The 15629-nt window shown below is 38.5% G+C and overlaps 1 protein-coding gene across 1 annotated transcript in view; it reads left to right on the top strand.

Moving 5' to 3' along the window:
* Nucleotides 1–14520, top strand: part of ATP10A (ATPase phospholipid transporting 10A (putative)) — a 291546-nt gene extending 277026 nt beyond the window's left edge. The window contains exons 13-16 of the mRNA XM_056808517.1: nt 10053–10223; nt 10304–10408; nt 10871–11058; nt 11182–14520. Of these exons, the coding sequence (XP_056664495.1) occupies nt 10053–10223; nt 10304–10408; nt 10871–11058; nt 11182–11866 (1149 nt within the window). The 3' untranslated portion in view covers nt 11867–14520. The remainder of the gene's footprint in view (nt 1–10052; nt 10224–10303; nt 10409–10870; nt 11059–11181) is intronic.
* The last annotated feature ends 1109 nt before the right edge of the window (nt 14521–15629 follow it).

Here is a 15629-nt window from a genome sequence, read left to right as displayed (position 1 = left end):
AAGATGGAAGATAAGGGTTGTTTGTTTATTTGTTTTTTAAAAAAACTATTTGTACATTTGCGTCAAGATGCAGATTTTCTTTAAGAAGCTGGACATAGATTTCATTTCTTTCTCTAGAGAAACAGCTATGGTGTATTTTATCTTTGGGACACATTCTCATCTCCTTTTGAAAGTCGGTCAATCATTTAAAGTATTTTCATCTTATTTTTCCTTTGAACAACCCAAAGTTATCTCTTCTCTTCCAAACCCATTGATTGTTCTGTGTGCTCACCCCTGTGCATCTATATATGTCTGTCTCTATGTCTCTATCCTTGAACTATGTAATTCTTTCCTGATACTCCAAGGAACAGACTCCAGACTTTATTTACAAGATTGTTGACACGTTGAAGTCACTTGGAATTTTGATTGCTCTATCTATAAATAAATTGAATGAGAATGCTCAGTAATTGCTGAGTTCACCAAAACTCGGGCACCCATTACTCTGTATACTCCCATGTTTCGTCTGTGGTTTATCTTTCGTTTTTGTAGAAGACCAATGGCATCACAATGTTGGAGTCAGAGTATAGTGTGTTGGGCTGTGGCTTATTAGACCAACATGAGTTTGGAAGGCACGCCTGCATTTAGAATTATCCTTTGTCCTCCCAGACAAAGCATATATAATATTATATATAATCTGTTATCTGGCAGACTGACAATGAATTTCTTCTCTTAGTAGTGTTTTTCAGATCATGCATTATGGAAAGAAAGGTGATAATATTTTTCAGGGGGGATAAGAAGTGCTACCACAAATACCCAATGCTTCAATATTTCCCTACTGCTGCTATAAATGGAGCTTTGAATTATGAAATGGCATGATCTCAGAATCAGATTTGCAGATTACCCAAAGGGCCATCCAGAAAATGCCTGGTGGATGTAAATAAGCTACAAACTCTTAGGTACATGCAAAGTGGCATAAAAGATCATAGAAGAGACATAAATAACCTGAAAATGAGAGAGATGAGATAAGAGAGCCAAGCCTAGAATTGAGAGAACCTGAGTTCAAATATGAGTTCACAATCTCCTAGTAGTATGACCCTGGCAAGTCACTTACCCCCAAATGCCCATACCTTATTGTCCTACTGGCTTAGAACCAATGTTCTGTATCTCTTCTAAGACAAAAGATGAGGGTTTTTTAAAAAAAAGAAAAATAATGAGAGATGGCAAATGGATAGACACTGCCCTTGGTAACTTTATGCATCCATTAATGAATGGAAGGCCATCAGTATATTCAGTGGACTCCCTAGGAGTATTTATGGAAAGATAGAGATGAGAACTATCTACTAATCAACAAAGATTTTTTTTAAGCACCTAATGTATTTCAGGAACCGTATTGGCCCAGAGAATACAAAGAAACAGTCCTTACTCCCCCATTCCATTCTAATGAGGCAGACAAGGACACAAAAGTATGTAGAGATAAATATAAATAAATATGAAATACTTAAATATAAGTTATTTGGGGGGAAGGGTGAGAACAGTTGGGGCAATCTGGGAAGGCTTTCTGTAGAGAGCAGTGATTGAGGTGTGTCTTGGAGAAAGAGAAGAACTCTATGAATCAGAGTTGATTAGGAGTACATGCCAGGTGAAAAGGGTGATGAGGTCAGAGATGGAGACAGAAAATGGTGTGCTGTACTGGAGAACTGGAGGAGGCAATTCTTGTTGAATTAATATAGTAATTATCAGCTAAATTGATAACAATTAAGTTCAAAGCAAAGGTATAAATAAAAGGACAGTATACAGGACTATTAGATTATCTGGTGGCCTGTTCAGGGTGACTGGAAAGACAGGTGAGGATCAAGTTTCAAAGATCTCTAAAAATTTAACAATTTGTGTTTATCCTAAAGGCAACAGGAAGCCATTGGTCTTTACCAAGTAGGGAAGTTACATTGGACCCACATTTCAGCAAAATCACTTTTGACAGTGGTGTGGAGGATGGCCTAGAATGAAGCAATTCAGGGGGTGTTAAAATAATTTAGGTCACAGAGTTTAAACTAAGGTAGTGGCTACATGAGTCAGGTTTTAGGAGTAGATACAGCAAGGTGCATCAACTAATTGGGTATGTGGGGTGAGGAACAGTGAGAAGATGAGAATAATGCTGAGATTACTAGGGTGGGAGACTGGAAGATCAGTGGTGCTTTTGATAGAAAATAGAGGCATTTGGAAGAAGGATGAGTATGAGAAAAGATAAGTTCTGTTTTGGACATGGTGAGCTTGAGCTACCTATGGGAATTTAAGATAGGAAGGTCTGCTCTGATAAAAGGAATAGCAGCACCAGTGTGATCACAGACAAGAAGGAGGAAGAGAGAGAGAGACAGAGACAGAGACAGACAGAGACAGAGAGAGACAAAGAAAGGGAGAGAGGGAGAGAGAGAGAGAAGGAGAAAAGGAGAGAGGGAAAGAGCAAGAAACAGATAGAGACAGAGAGAGAAATGAGACAGAGAGACAGACAGTGAGAAAGAAAGATGGAGAGACAGAGAGAGGAGTTTAATAAAGCATTCTTGTCCTGGGAGTGTGTTGCCTTTCACACCCTTCCTGGAATTTGGCAGCTTTTAAGATATAGTAATAATGCAAAGAGCATGCATATTAATTCAGTGAAACACATTGTTTCCTTTGCAAAGTTTACCTTCCCAGTGCTGATATATCCTAGTGTGAATGTGCTCCAAAAGGAATGTTTTCCTGCAAGTAAATATATGCTTTTAAAATTAATATAGAAATATCACATGTGTATATTTACATATGTAGGTATATCTATTTACATGGAGCATACATGGATATGTACACATATACATATAGAGATAAAGATAGACACACACATCATTGATGATGGTGAGAATGAGCAGCAGAGTCCTGGGGTTCATCTCATACTGAAGACTCAAAGACTCTGCTCAGACGTCAGCAATGGATACTGAGTACTCACTAGGTTGATGACCCTGAGAGATGTTTCCATCGACCTTCAATGCAACATGATTGTCGTTAAAGATTCGCTCTCCAGTTCACATTTGGTAATAACCAATGTCAGGAAGAGGGTGTCTCCATCTAGGGGGAGAGGCTGTCTAGATTGGAAGCTGCACTGAATCTCAAATAATGCTAATTCTTCCCTTGTTGAATTTGAAGGGGAGCCAAGAGAAGCCACTGACTTTTAGCTGTGAAAAGTTTGGTTAGAAAACTCACTTTCCACTGGAAATTAAGACGAGGGATGAGCATGGCATAAGTACCTGCAGCCTTACAGATCCACCAAGAATTGCCGAGCTGTGGTAAAGGAGTGGGCTGAGCCAGAAATTACAAAACACTTCCCTTTGTGCCTAATTTCACTAGAGATTCAATCATGTGGATCTTTCATATGTGCTGTTTTCACTGAGAAAAACACTCAATTAGGCCTGGGCTTTACTAGGATTCTTTAAAATTTCAGTTATTTCTTTGAATCTTCCCTATTTCCACTGCTACTATGAACAAAAAAAAAATAGTACCTAATTCTCTCTCTCTCTCTAATACTCTCTCTCTCTCTCGCGCTCTCTCTCTCTCTCTCTCTCTCTCTCTCTCTCTCTCTCTCTCTCTCTCTCTCTCTCTCTCTCTCTCTCTCTTCTCTCTCTCTCTCTCTCTCTCTCTCTCTCTCTCTCTCTCTCTCTCATCATACAACATAGCTAAAGACCACCAGATAGTCAGATACTCCTGTTCCTTGTCTTTTTATTTATACTTCTGGTTTAAACCTAATTGTTCATTGATTTAATAGAATGCTACTCTACTAAGTCAGCCCCTTTTTAAAGAAACTTACGATCTTGGGTGGGGAGGATGAGACATATACACAAATAATGCAACAACATAGGCCAAGATAAAATTTGAGAAATTAAAAAGAGGAACAGAAGAAATTCAATGAGGGAAGGTTCACTTTTAATTGTGGACATCAGGGAAAGGTTCATGGAAGAACTGGCCTCAAGGGAAGAGAATAATTTCAAAAGCCAGATAAATCAGGAAAGTCCATTTCAAGGATGGCCATCAGGTGGTAAAAATTTACCAAAATGGAAATAATTGGGGCAAAATGAGTAATCGAATGTGATTATACCTTTGAGTAGGTAAAGAAGAGTACAAGGCAATGAGGGTGAAAACATTGGTTAAAATCAGATTATAGAGGACTTTGAAAACTTGCCTAATGAATAGTTAATCCATTAAGCTATAGAGAGGCATAAAATCTTATGATCAGGAAAGTGAGATGACAAGATTCATGCCTTACACAATCACACAACCACAGACCTGGAAAGAGACCCAGGAAGCCAGCTAGTTCAACTAGCTATTGGATTATCTGGGGGCCTGTTCAGGCCTGTCTCTTATCTGGCAATTGTCCCTCCAGGATTTCTTTCAAGACCTCCAGTGAGGGGCAATTCACTGCCTCTTGAGGCATTCTGTTCTATTTTTGTAGAGTTCTAATTGCTAGTTTTAGCTGTTATTGGCAGAGAGGTGGTACAGTGGATAGAGTGCTAGGCTTGGAGTCAGGAAGATTCATCTTCTTGAGCTCAAATCCAAGGACACTTACTAGCTATATGATGCTGGACAAGTTACTCAACCCTGTTTGTTTTAGTTCCTCATCTATAAAACTGAAGAAGAAAATGGCAAACCACCCCAAGCATGGTGGTGTGAAGCACTGGACACAACTGAAAAATGGCTGAACAACAATTCTTAGTCTCAGGGTTATATATATATATATATTTTTTTCTCTTTGCAACTTCAATTTACCAATTTCTCCTAGTTCTGACCTCTGGAATCAAGTAGAAGAAATTTCATCCTTTTTCAAAAATGGCAGCCCTTTAAACAATGAAAACACCATTCATGTTCTATTCTAAGTCTCCTTTTCTCAAACTTAAACATCCCTAATTTCTTCATACATCTTCATATGGCCTGACCTTGATCACACCCTTTTAGTTCCCTTGCTTCAAACATTCTTCAGCCTTTTAGTGTCTTTTCTAAAATATGGCATCCAAACTCAATGTGTGGCTTAAGAAAAAGCAAGAAGGCCAGTTGAGTAGACAGGAAGAAGAGTAGTCTATAATAAGGATACATGATGACTGTGTCCTTCCAACAACTAGACACCATCTTCCTTAATGCAGTGGAAAATTGCTTAATAATTTCTTCTTATCACACTGTTAACTGATATTGAGCTTGCAACTCACTAAAATCTCCCTGATCTTTTGCAAATAAAATCTCCCTGATCTTTTGCAAATGAACTACTTGCCTAGGTACATCTCTTCCATCTTATGCTTAGTTTTGTTTATGCTTTCTGTGTTTGGTTTGATTTTTTTACGGGGTGGGGGGGGTAACAGCCATTTTTATTACTCTACATGTATCCCTCCTAAATATTGGACATTTTGTTTTGATTCAAGAAATCAGTTGACAAGCCATTAATAATTACATTCAAAATTAGTGTGAACAAAATGTGCATAAGATAAAAACAAAATAATTAAGGTTACAGGCAGATTCTAAGAAATGGAAGTTAGAAGGGAGTCAGACATGGAAAATAACTTGCAAAAAAACATGGAGATAGGAGATAGAATGATGAATGGAAGAAGCAGCAAGAAGACCACATTGAGCATGGTAATCTATGATAAGGCCAGAAAAAAAGGTTGGAGCTAAGTTGTCAAGGGCTTTTAGTGCAAAACAGGGAAGTTTGTTTTGGATCCTTAAAGTAATAGAGAACCACTAGAATTTACTGAGCAAGGAAAGGACAAGGTAAGATTTTTGCTTTAAGAATATAAACTTTGGAGACATCCAGGTGGCTCAGTGGATTGAGAGCCAGGCCTACAGACTGAAGGTCCTGGGTTCAAACATGACCTCAGATACTCCCTAACTATGTGACTATGGGCAAATGACTTAATCCTCATTGCCTAGTCTTTGTTGATCTTCTTCCTTGGAATACTCAGTATTGATTCTACGATGGAAGATAAGAGTTGTTGTTTTTTTTTTAAGAATATGAATTTTTCAACTATGCAGGGAATGGATTGTTGAGACAGCTAAGTGTTGCAATGGATTGAGTAGTGGGCCTGGAGCTAAGAAGAGGTCTTCCTGAATTCGGATCTGGCCCTACTTTGTGACCTTGGGAAAGTCACTTAACTATTTGCCTGTTTCCTCATCTGTAAAATGAGTTGGAAAAGGAAATGGCAGACTACTATAGTGTCTCTGCCAAGAAAACCCCAGATGGAGTCACTAAGAGTCAGACTTGACTGAAAAATGAGTGAACAGCAGAGACTGAATTGAAGGAGAGACTTAAGAGAGGGAAAATAATCAGAAGCTATTTCAAAAGTCCATCTGAGAGGCAGTGAGGATCTAAACTGAAATGATGTCTGAATTAGTGAAGAAAAGGGGATGTAAAAGATACTATGGAAGTTAGATCATCAAAATTTGACCACTGATTAGATCTGTGGGGTAGGTGAGCAGGTATGAAGTACAGAGGATGACTCTAGGGCGGCGTAACTGACCCTTTTCTGAGTTTGAGTGCCCCGAAGGCCAAATCAAGCTATCTATGAGCCCCTGCATTACCAGGGAGGAAGTACTCACCATGTCTTCACCAACGCTGCTCTAGGGTTTTGAACTCATAGAAAAAATGATCATGCTGTTAGCAAAAAAAAGGGAGGGGGGATGAGATAGGGTAGGGACATCTGCTTTGGTCAAAATATTTTTGAAAACCTGACTGTTCACAATGTTCCACCTTTGTTTCATTTACAGTTTTTTTTTTAATTTCTTCTCTTTTTTTTGGTTACAATACTCACTTTATTTCCCTCCCTCCCTATCACCCACCTTTTCTGCAGCTGACATGCAATTTCATTGGGTATTACTTGTGTCCTTGATCAGAACCCATTTCCATGTTTGCATTAGGGTGTTCATTTAGAGTCTACCTCCTCAGCCATATCCCCTCCACCCATGTATTCAAGCAGTTGCCTTTCTTCTGTGTTTATACTCCCAGAGTTTTTCCTCTGAATGTGAATAGTGGTTTTTCCCATAAATTCCTCCAAGTTGTTCAGATCACTGCACTGCCACTAATGGAGAAGTCCATTACATTCAATTGTACCACAGTGTATCAGTCTCTGTATACAGTGTTCTCCTGGTTCTGCTCCTCTCACTCTGCATCACTTCCTGGAGGATGTTCCAGTCTCCATGGAATTCCTCCAGTTTATTATTCCTTTAAGAACAATAGTATTCCATCACCAACATATACCACAATTTGTTCAGCCATTCTCCAATTGAAGGGCATCCCCTCATTTTCCAATTTTTTTTGCCACCACAAAGAGTGCAGCTATGAATATTCTTGTACAAGTCTTTTTTTCCTTATTATCTCTTTGGGGTACAAATCCAGCAGTGCTATGGCTGGATCTAAGGGCAGACAGTCCTTTAGCGCCCTTTGGGCATAGTTGCAAATTGCCCTCCAGAATGGTTAGATCAATTCACAACTCCACCAGCAATGCATTAATGTCCCAACTTTGCCACACCCCCTCCAGCATTCATTACTTTCCTTTACTGTCATGTTAGCCAATCTGCTAGGTGTGAGGTGATACCTCAGAGTTGTTTTGATTTGTATCTCTCTGATTATAAGAGATTTAGAACACTTTTTCATGTGTTTATTAATAGTTTTGATTTCTTTAACTGAAAGTTGCCTATTCACGTCCCTTGCCCATTTATCTATTGGAGAATGGCTTGATTTTTTGTGCAATTGGTTTAGCTCTTTATAAATTTGAGTAATTAGACCTTTGTCAGAGATTTTTGTAATGAAGATTATTTCCCAATTTGTTGCTTCCCTTCTAATTTTGGATGCATTAGTTTTGTTTGTACAAGAACTTTTTAATTTGATGTAATCAAAATTATTGATTTTACATTTTGTGATTTTTTTCTAGCTCTTCCTTGGTTTTAAAGGCTTTCCTTTCCCAAAGATCTGACAAGTATACTATTCTGTGTTCACCTAATTTGCTTATAGTTTCCTTCTTTATATTCAGGTCTTTCACCCATTCTGAGTTTATCTTGGTGTGGGGTGTGAGATGCAGATCCAAAACTAATCTCTCCCATACTGTCTTCGAATTTTCCCAGCAGTTTTTATCAAATAGTGGGTTTTGGTCCCCAAAACTGGGATCTTTGGGCTTATCATAGACTGTCTTGCTGAGGTCATTTACCCCTAGTCTATTCCATGGATCCTCCTTTCTGTCTCTTAGCCAGTAGCAAATTGTTTTGACGACCACTGCTTTATAGTATAGTTTGAGATCTGGGACTGCAAGTCCTTCTTTTGCATTTTTTTTCATGATTTCCCTGGATATACTTGATCTTTTGTTCTTCCAGATGAACTTTGTTATGTTTTTTTCCTAATTCAGCAAAAAAGTTTTTTGGTAGTTCACTAGGTATGGCACTAAATAAGTAAATTAATTTGGGCAGGATTGTCATTTTTTATTAGGTTAGCTCATCCTATCCATGAGCAATCAATGTTTTTCCAATTGTTTAGATCTAGTTTTAATTGTGTAGAGAGTGTTTTGTAGTTGTGTTCATATAGTTCCTTTGTTTGTCTCGGCAGATAGATTCCTGAGTATTTTATATTGTCTAGGGTGATTTTAAATGGTATTTCTCTTTCTAATTCTTGCTGCTGAAATACGTTGGAGATATATAGAAATGCTGATGACTTATGTGGATTTGTTTTGTATCCTGCAACTTTGCTAAAGTTGTTGATTATTTTGACTAGCTTTTTGGTTGAGTATCTAGGATTCTTTAAGTAGACCATCATATCATACACAAAGAGTGATAGCTTAGTCTCCTCATTGCCAATTTTAATACCTTCAATTTCTTTTTCTTCTCTAATTGCTACTGCTAGTGTTTCTAGTACAATATTAAGTAATAGAGGTGATAATGGGCATCCTCATTTCACTCCTGATCATTTACAGTTTTGATAAATATGCCATCTATGTCTTTTTCATACCTTTAATAAAAAGATTAAATAGTACCAAACCCAGATGACTGGAATATTTGACCACAGATTTCCACAACTGCTCTTTGGGTCTCACCAGTCAATCAATTCAGAATCAGAATCTATTTATGGTTATTATTCTAATGGCTGGCTCACACCTCTCCATCTTTCCTATAAGAACCTCATTTAGGATCACATGCTTTGCTAAGATCCATCTAAATGTTATCTCCCACAAAGGGAAGTAAGATTGACATGACCCATTCTCTTGACAAGACTAGGCTGAGCCTCTGATCATGGCTTCTTTTTCTAAATATACTACTGACCATCCTTTTAATAATATATTCTAGAATTTTTCCCCTTTAGAATAAAAACCAAGTTCATTGGCTTTTATTTGACAGGCTCCACTTCCTTCTCTTTTTTGAAAATTGGTTCAACATTTGCCCTTTTCTAGTCCTTTAGTACTTTTCCTATTCTCTGTAATCTTTCAAAGATCAGTGATTGTGGCTCAGCAAGTACATTTGTCAGTTGTTTTTTCAGCACCAAAGGATGTGGTTCATCTGCTCCTAGTTACTTAAACTGATCAAGGGCAGATGTTCTTTTACAGTTTTCCCACTTATTCTGGGCATCAATTCCCTGCTAGCCAATTTCAACCTGTCCTTTCTAGTCTAAAGATGGTGCTCCTTGGGAGAGAAAACTGAACCAAACTAATAGCTGAAAAGCAGTACCATCTCTCTGTCACTCTTCATTGCCCTATCCACCCAAGCAGGAATCAAATCTCTTCTTGATCCTTCTCTCTTTCCTCACAAAATAAATAACAGCTAGCATTTATAACTAAAGGGCAGCGAGGTGGCATAGAGGGTAGAGTCCCAAGCCTGAAGTCAGGAAGACTGAACAACAACAATGTTTATAAAGGCATTATGCTTTGTCAAAGTAATCCTTTTAAACTAGTTTTCTCTCTAAATTCGACTTATTCTGAGGTTTTTTTACTCATAACTATATCATTATAGACCACGTCAGACCTTTTTTATTCATCCTATTACTTATCCCTTCTTTACATAGCCTTTTAAAAATAAAAACTGGTTAGTAAGAGGAACTAAGTCTCTTTAGACAATGCCCAACTTTTGGCAATGGGAACCCTTTCCCTCAATCTCCTTTTTTGTTTTGTTTTGTTTTTCCTCAGGAATATCAGCCCCATATGTTTTGGATGAACATGATTGATGCTGTCTATCAAAGCCTGGTTTGCTTTTTCATCCCTTACTTAGTAAGTTGGTCTTTTCTGCAATTTATGTCAATTGCCTTTATCCAGAGCCCCATGAGCACTCAGATGTTATTCCTTTGCAGACCTATCATGACTCTGATGTCGATCTATTTTCCTGGGGGACTGTCATCACTACAATAGCTCTCTTCACCATCATACTACATTTGGGCATTGAAACCAAAACCTGGGTAAGAGCTACAAGACTGATGATTTTGCTTTATTTTGCCTTGTTTGAATAAACAAATACTTGTTCTCCCAAATTTAATGCCACTGCTGTTCAGAAACATATATGTGTAAACAAGATGTGAACATACCAACCATTCTTCACTTTCTAGAAATTGCAAAAAATCAAGCTTTCGTGGCTCTGAACATCTCTTGGAACCTGCAGGGAGCCTGCTGCCCACTCTGCACATACATATTTTTAGGCCTCCATTCTTATTTTCATGTGTCATAATATTCAATACTTCTCCCTTTCCTCTGATCCAGTTCCACTCTGACACCAAGGATACAGCTCACCCATGTAGTTGGCCCTCAAGACTAAGGTCATTTCTAAATGCTGGTTAATATGTTTGACAAAAAGAAGTACATTTTAAATCCATTTTTGGATGAGAAATATGAAAACAGCCTTTTATTTCTCTTTTCTCTCCCAGACTTGGCTCCACTGGACAGCATGTGGCTTCAGTATCCTTTTATTTTTCATTGTGGCTTTGGTGTACAATGCCTCTTGCTCAACGTGTTTTCCTCCATCTAACCCTTACTGGATTATGCAAAGGTTAATGGGTGATCCCATGTTTTACTTGACTTCTATTATATCATCTGTTGCTGCCTTATTGCCCCGGTAGGTATTGCTTATCCTGTATCCTCCAACCATGACTACTTTTGTTCTCTTGATAAAATTTTCCCCCTGCAGTAGATATCACGGTTAATTTTTTATTTTCTCTGTCTTTTATCCTTTATCTAGATTTTTTTATAGAACATTCCAAGGGACACTCTTCCCAACCCAGCTTCAGCTGGGGCGTCAATTGGCTAGGTGGACCCCAAATGACTTGGATGTTCATAAAGACACCATTTCTCAGCAACATCCCACAAGAGAGCAAGAACTACAAAGCTCAGCTTCCAAGAGCAGTGATACCTCTGGACCTTATCCTCAGGACCATTCTTCACTAGCATCTCAATCTGGACATCAGCCAGTTTCTGTAACAGAGTCACAGACTGGGCACAGGACAGCAATTGTGAATGCACAGCCCATGGCCCATGATGCTGTGATGGACAGTTTAAGGGGACACTCTCCAGTGCCCCAGAGAACCGAAGGTTCTGTCCAAGAGGGACCATCTGGTGATTCTGAAGGGGAATCCTCCACCAGAGAAGCATCTCCCTTGTCCTCGGTTCTAGACCTGCCAGACTTCAGTTTACTAAACTGGTTTTCCTCCACACCATTGTTTAATGGATTTGGAAGAGCCTTTCGCCTCTCTCAAAGTAGTTTACAAACTGACATGCTAGGCAGCACATTTTTGTCCGTTGGCTCCCAGCTGGATCAGGACTTAAAGGGTTTAAAAAGAGAGACCTCAGACTGCTTCCAGGAGAAAGTTAAAGGGACTACAGCTGTTTGCCGCAATAGTGAAAATCTTGAAACAACCTTTTTATAACATGAACTTTAATAATATTTATGTTTTCTATTTGCACAGAAGAGTTATAATAAAAATGTCTTTAAATGTTTCCAGGGTTGAAACAGGAAATTAGAGGTACCAAAAAAAAAGGTTTATTTTTGAAATTTTAAGTAGAATATATTGAAAAAGATCAGAGCTTTAAAATATAAAAAAATTGCACTTGAAAATTACATTTAAATCTATTTTTTCATCTCATTTTATAAGAAAATGCAGTATGTTTTGTTTCCTTCAAGTATGTTTTACTTAACACCCTGTCCAGAATTATAAGCATTTTACGTAGTACCATGGGCATTGGTTTTCATGGCTTTTTTTATGGTGACTATATAGATGTTCATAAAGGAGAGATCATTCTAGACACACAGCAAATACCACCATGTATGTTATTCATCTCTTCACAAAGGGAAAGGTAGGTAGATTTTGAGGAAAATGAAAAACATGAACACTCATTCCATCCTCTACTGTCATTCAGGTAGCTTATAAATGTCACATTATGAGTATTTCATCCCCTATGTAGTCGTACACATGTTTAAAACTATAACAAACAATAAATAAGTTCATATTGCAAAGAAAGAGTGTTCTATGTTGCCATTAGTCAGTTTGCACATTTATACTTTAAGGTTATATTTTAGAAGTGGCATAGTATTCCCAGACCATTGGTACTTTTATGTATTATGGTTTGGTAAAACAGAAGGTTCTAGGGCCATGTGACCTCTAGCAAGCACTTAACCTCTCTGGGCCTTGGTTTCCCCATCTGCAAAATAAGAGGATTAGACTCAACTTCCTCCAAGGTCCCTTCTAGCTCTGAATGTGATCCTATTACACTCCAATCAGAATCATGTTCTAAGTCAAGTCAAGTCAACAAGCATTTATTAAGCATCTCCTATTTGCCAAGCACTGTGTTAAGCCCTGGCAATACAATGACAGACAAGAAACAGGAAATAAGAGTCTAATGGGATAGACAAACTGTATAAACAAAATGTCAAAGTATAGAATAAATTGGAGATAATTTCAGAAAGAAAGTGGTAAGATTAAGGAAGACTGGGAAACCTTTCCTACAAGATGCTAAAGATGAGACTAGCCAAGACTTGCCCGAAGTCAGGGAAGCCAGGAAGCAGAGATAAGGCAGGAGAGTCTTTGACATGTGAAGGACAGCCAGCAAAAATAAGACATTGAATTGGGAGATGGGAATGTCATGTTCAAGAAACAGCAAAGAGGCTAGTGTCACTAGATCATAGAATATATGGAGGGGAGTCAACAGGTTAGAATTTAGAGAGGGAAGGGAGCTTAGGGCTAAATGATTCTAAATTCCTCATTTATATAGAAAAAGGAGCCCCAAAATGCATCATGTCTTACCTAAGATACTTACTACAAAAGTAACAAGATGAGCTCTAAAAAGAACACTGGAATTGAATTCAAAACTTGTTGAAGCCTAGAAAGTAGGCAAGGGTGATACAGAGAGTACAAATAATTCCACCATTATTCTAGGCTTATACTGTACTGAGGATGGAACCCTGGATGTGTCTATTTCCAAGATACCCTGGATTCATACCTGTACAAAACTACTACCCCACCAAGTCACCATTTGGGGTCTGATCTGAATTCTGACTCTCCATCTAGTTCCACAAAGTGTATGATGCCCATTTTCTATGTCCTTCTGAAGAAGAAGCTGATCCCAAGAAGGCAGCATGGTCAAGTGGATAGATAAAGAGGGGGCTGGACTCATCCTCCTCCAAGGTCCCTTCTAACTCTGAATCAGTTATCCTAAATCTATGATCTTATTATAATCCACTCAAAATATGGATCATGGCTAGAAGGGGAGGCTCCACAACCCTGGATTTCCCCTGCCCCGAGTTTTCTCATTTCCTGAACTTAACCTTCTTTACAAATTACAAACTCATTCTCTTTTCCCAAATGTACCCTAAGAAGATCTACTTAACACTTACACAAGTAATCCAGTGGCCCAGGTTTATGAAAAAAAAAAAGAAAAAAGAAAAAGATTAATTTAGACAAGGAGTAACTAAAATAGATATGATCAGTATCCCATTAGATATAAATCTCTCAGGGATGAGTAGATAAGGGTTGCTAGGACACATCAAAAACACTATAAAGCCTGGATTCAGATGTCACTTCCATCATTTACTGCTTCCTTAGGAAACTGCTTTCACCCCTCTGAGCCCCAGCTTCCCAACCTATAAAATGGCCCATGTGACCTCTGAGGTCCACTTCGTCTCCTATGTGTAGAGAATTGAAGTATATTGACCTACCCCTTGGGCCCTAGGCAAGATAAACAAGTTATTTGCCAAGTAAGAGTATTCTCACTTAATATTGATTGGATCTTTATGGGCCATTCCTAGAGCTCAGTAGTGTTTCCTCTAAGTCCCAAAGGGAGGCAAACCCAGGAAACCCCAGCTACTCCTCAAGTGCAAGCCTAGGATAAAGTGTCTTATTATATGACCTCTCCAGCTGATTATCTCCAGTTTATGCTGTCTAGATCTTGTTTGCATATAGTTGTTGTCATATTGTTTCCTACCTTAGACTGTGAGCTCCTTGGAGTAAGGACTGTTACTTTGTCTTTCTTTATATCTCTGTGGTTCAGCACATAGTAGGCACTTAATAAAGGCTTATTGGCTTGATGTATTGACTTGAAAACTTTTTTTTAAATCATAAACAAATGAGCTTCAGGTCCACTTAAGACTGGCAATTTATCAATAAAGTGACTACTATTGTCAGGTACTCTGTGAAGGAATAAAGAACTCCCTCCCCACCCGACCCCAACCCAGAACACCCTTTTCTTGGTGGAGATAATGTAGATAGATAATCAAAATAAGTACAGCATAATTATGAGATGAGATGGCACAGTGTAGAGAGAGCAGACCTGGAGTTGGGAGGACCTGGGTTCAAATCTGACCTCAGACACTTGTTAGCTATATGATTTTGGGCAAGTAACTTAACTGCTCTCTTGCCTAGCTCTTACTGATCCTCTGTCTTGGAATCAACCACAATATTGATTCTAAGATGGAAGGGAAGGGTTTTTTAAATGATAATAATTATAATTTTATTTATTGCAAGGCACTGTGCTAAGTGCTGAGTTATATAAAGAAAGGCAAAAAAACCCCCCACAGTTTATGGTATAGTTTAAAATTAGCATCTGCTGAAGTCTTTTTCAAATCTAGAATTTGATGATATCCTGGAAGACAATGGATCAGTGTGATCTTGTTGGGTTAGTACAATATAAGAAATTTCTCAGAATTGTGACAGAAATTACCTTGTCTCCCCCCACACCCCCAACCCCCACCTCAAAAGAAAACGTGCACAGTTGTGTCTGACTCTTTGTGACCTCGTGGACCATGAGTTTTTCTTGGCAAAGACACTAGAGCAGTTTGTCATTTCCTTCTCTAGAGAATTAAGGTAATGTGGCTCTCACCCAGAGTCACATAGCTAGTAAGTGTCTGAGACTGGAATTGAACTCAAGCATTCCTGACTTCAGGTGTAGTACTCTATCCACTGAGCCACCTACCTGCCTTTTGCTCATCTGGCTGAAAAAGGAAACTACCAAGTAGGAAAATTAGATATCTCCAGGATAGATCCCTCCATCCTTTCAAAGGATGAGAGCACTATTGGATATTACTGACTCTTTTCTTCCAGGAGCTCAACCAGAAACAAGCCAGATATTCACTTCTTGAAGGACTTGACTAACACTGGCAAATTTCTCATCCAGAGTTCTTCGAGAACTCAGGGAGAA

Source organism: Monodelphis domestica, chromosome 8 (genome assembly GCF_027887165.1).
Source record: "Monodelphis domestica isolate mMonDom1 chromosome 8, mMonDom1.pri, whole genome shotgun sequence".
In the NCBI taxonomy this organism is placed as follows: Eukaryota; Metazoa; Chordata; class Mammalia; order Didelphimorphia; family Didelphidae; genus Monodelphis; species Monodelphis domestica.
The sequence above is the reverse complement of the archived record's forward strand: the minus strand, read 5'-3'. Positions and strand labels throughout refer to the sequence as shown.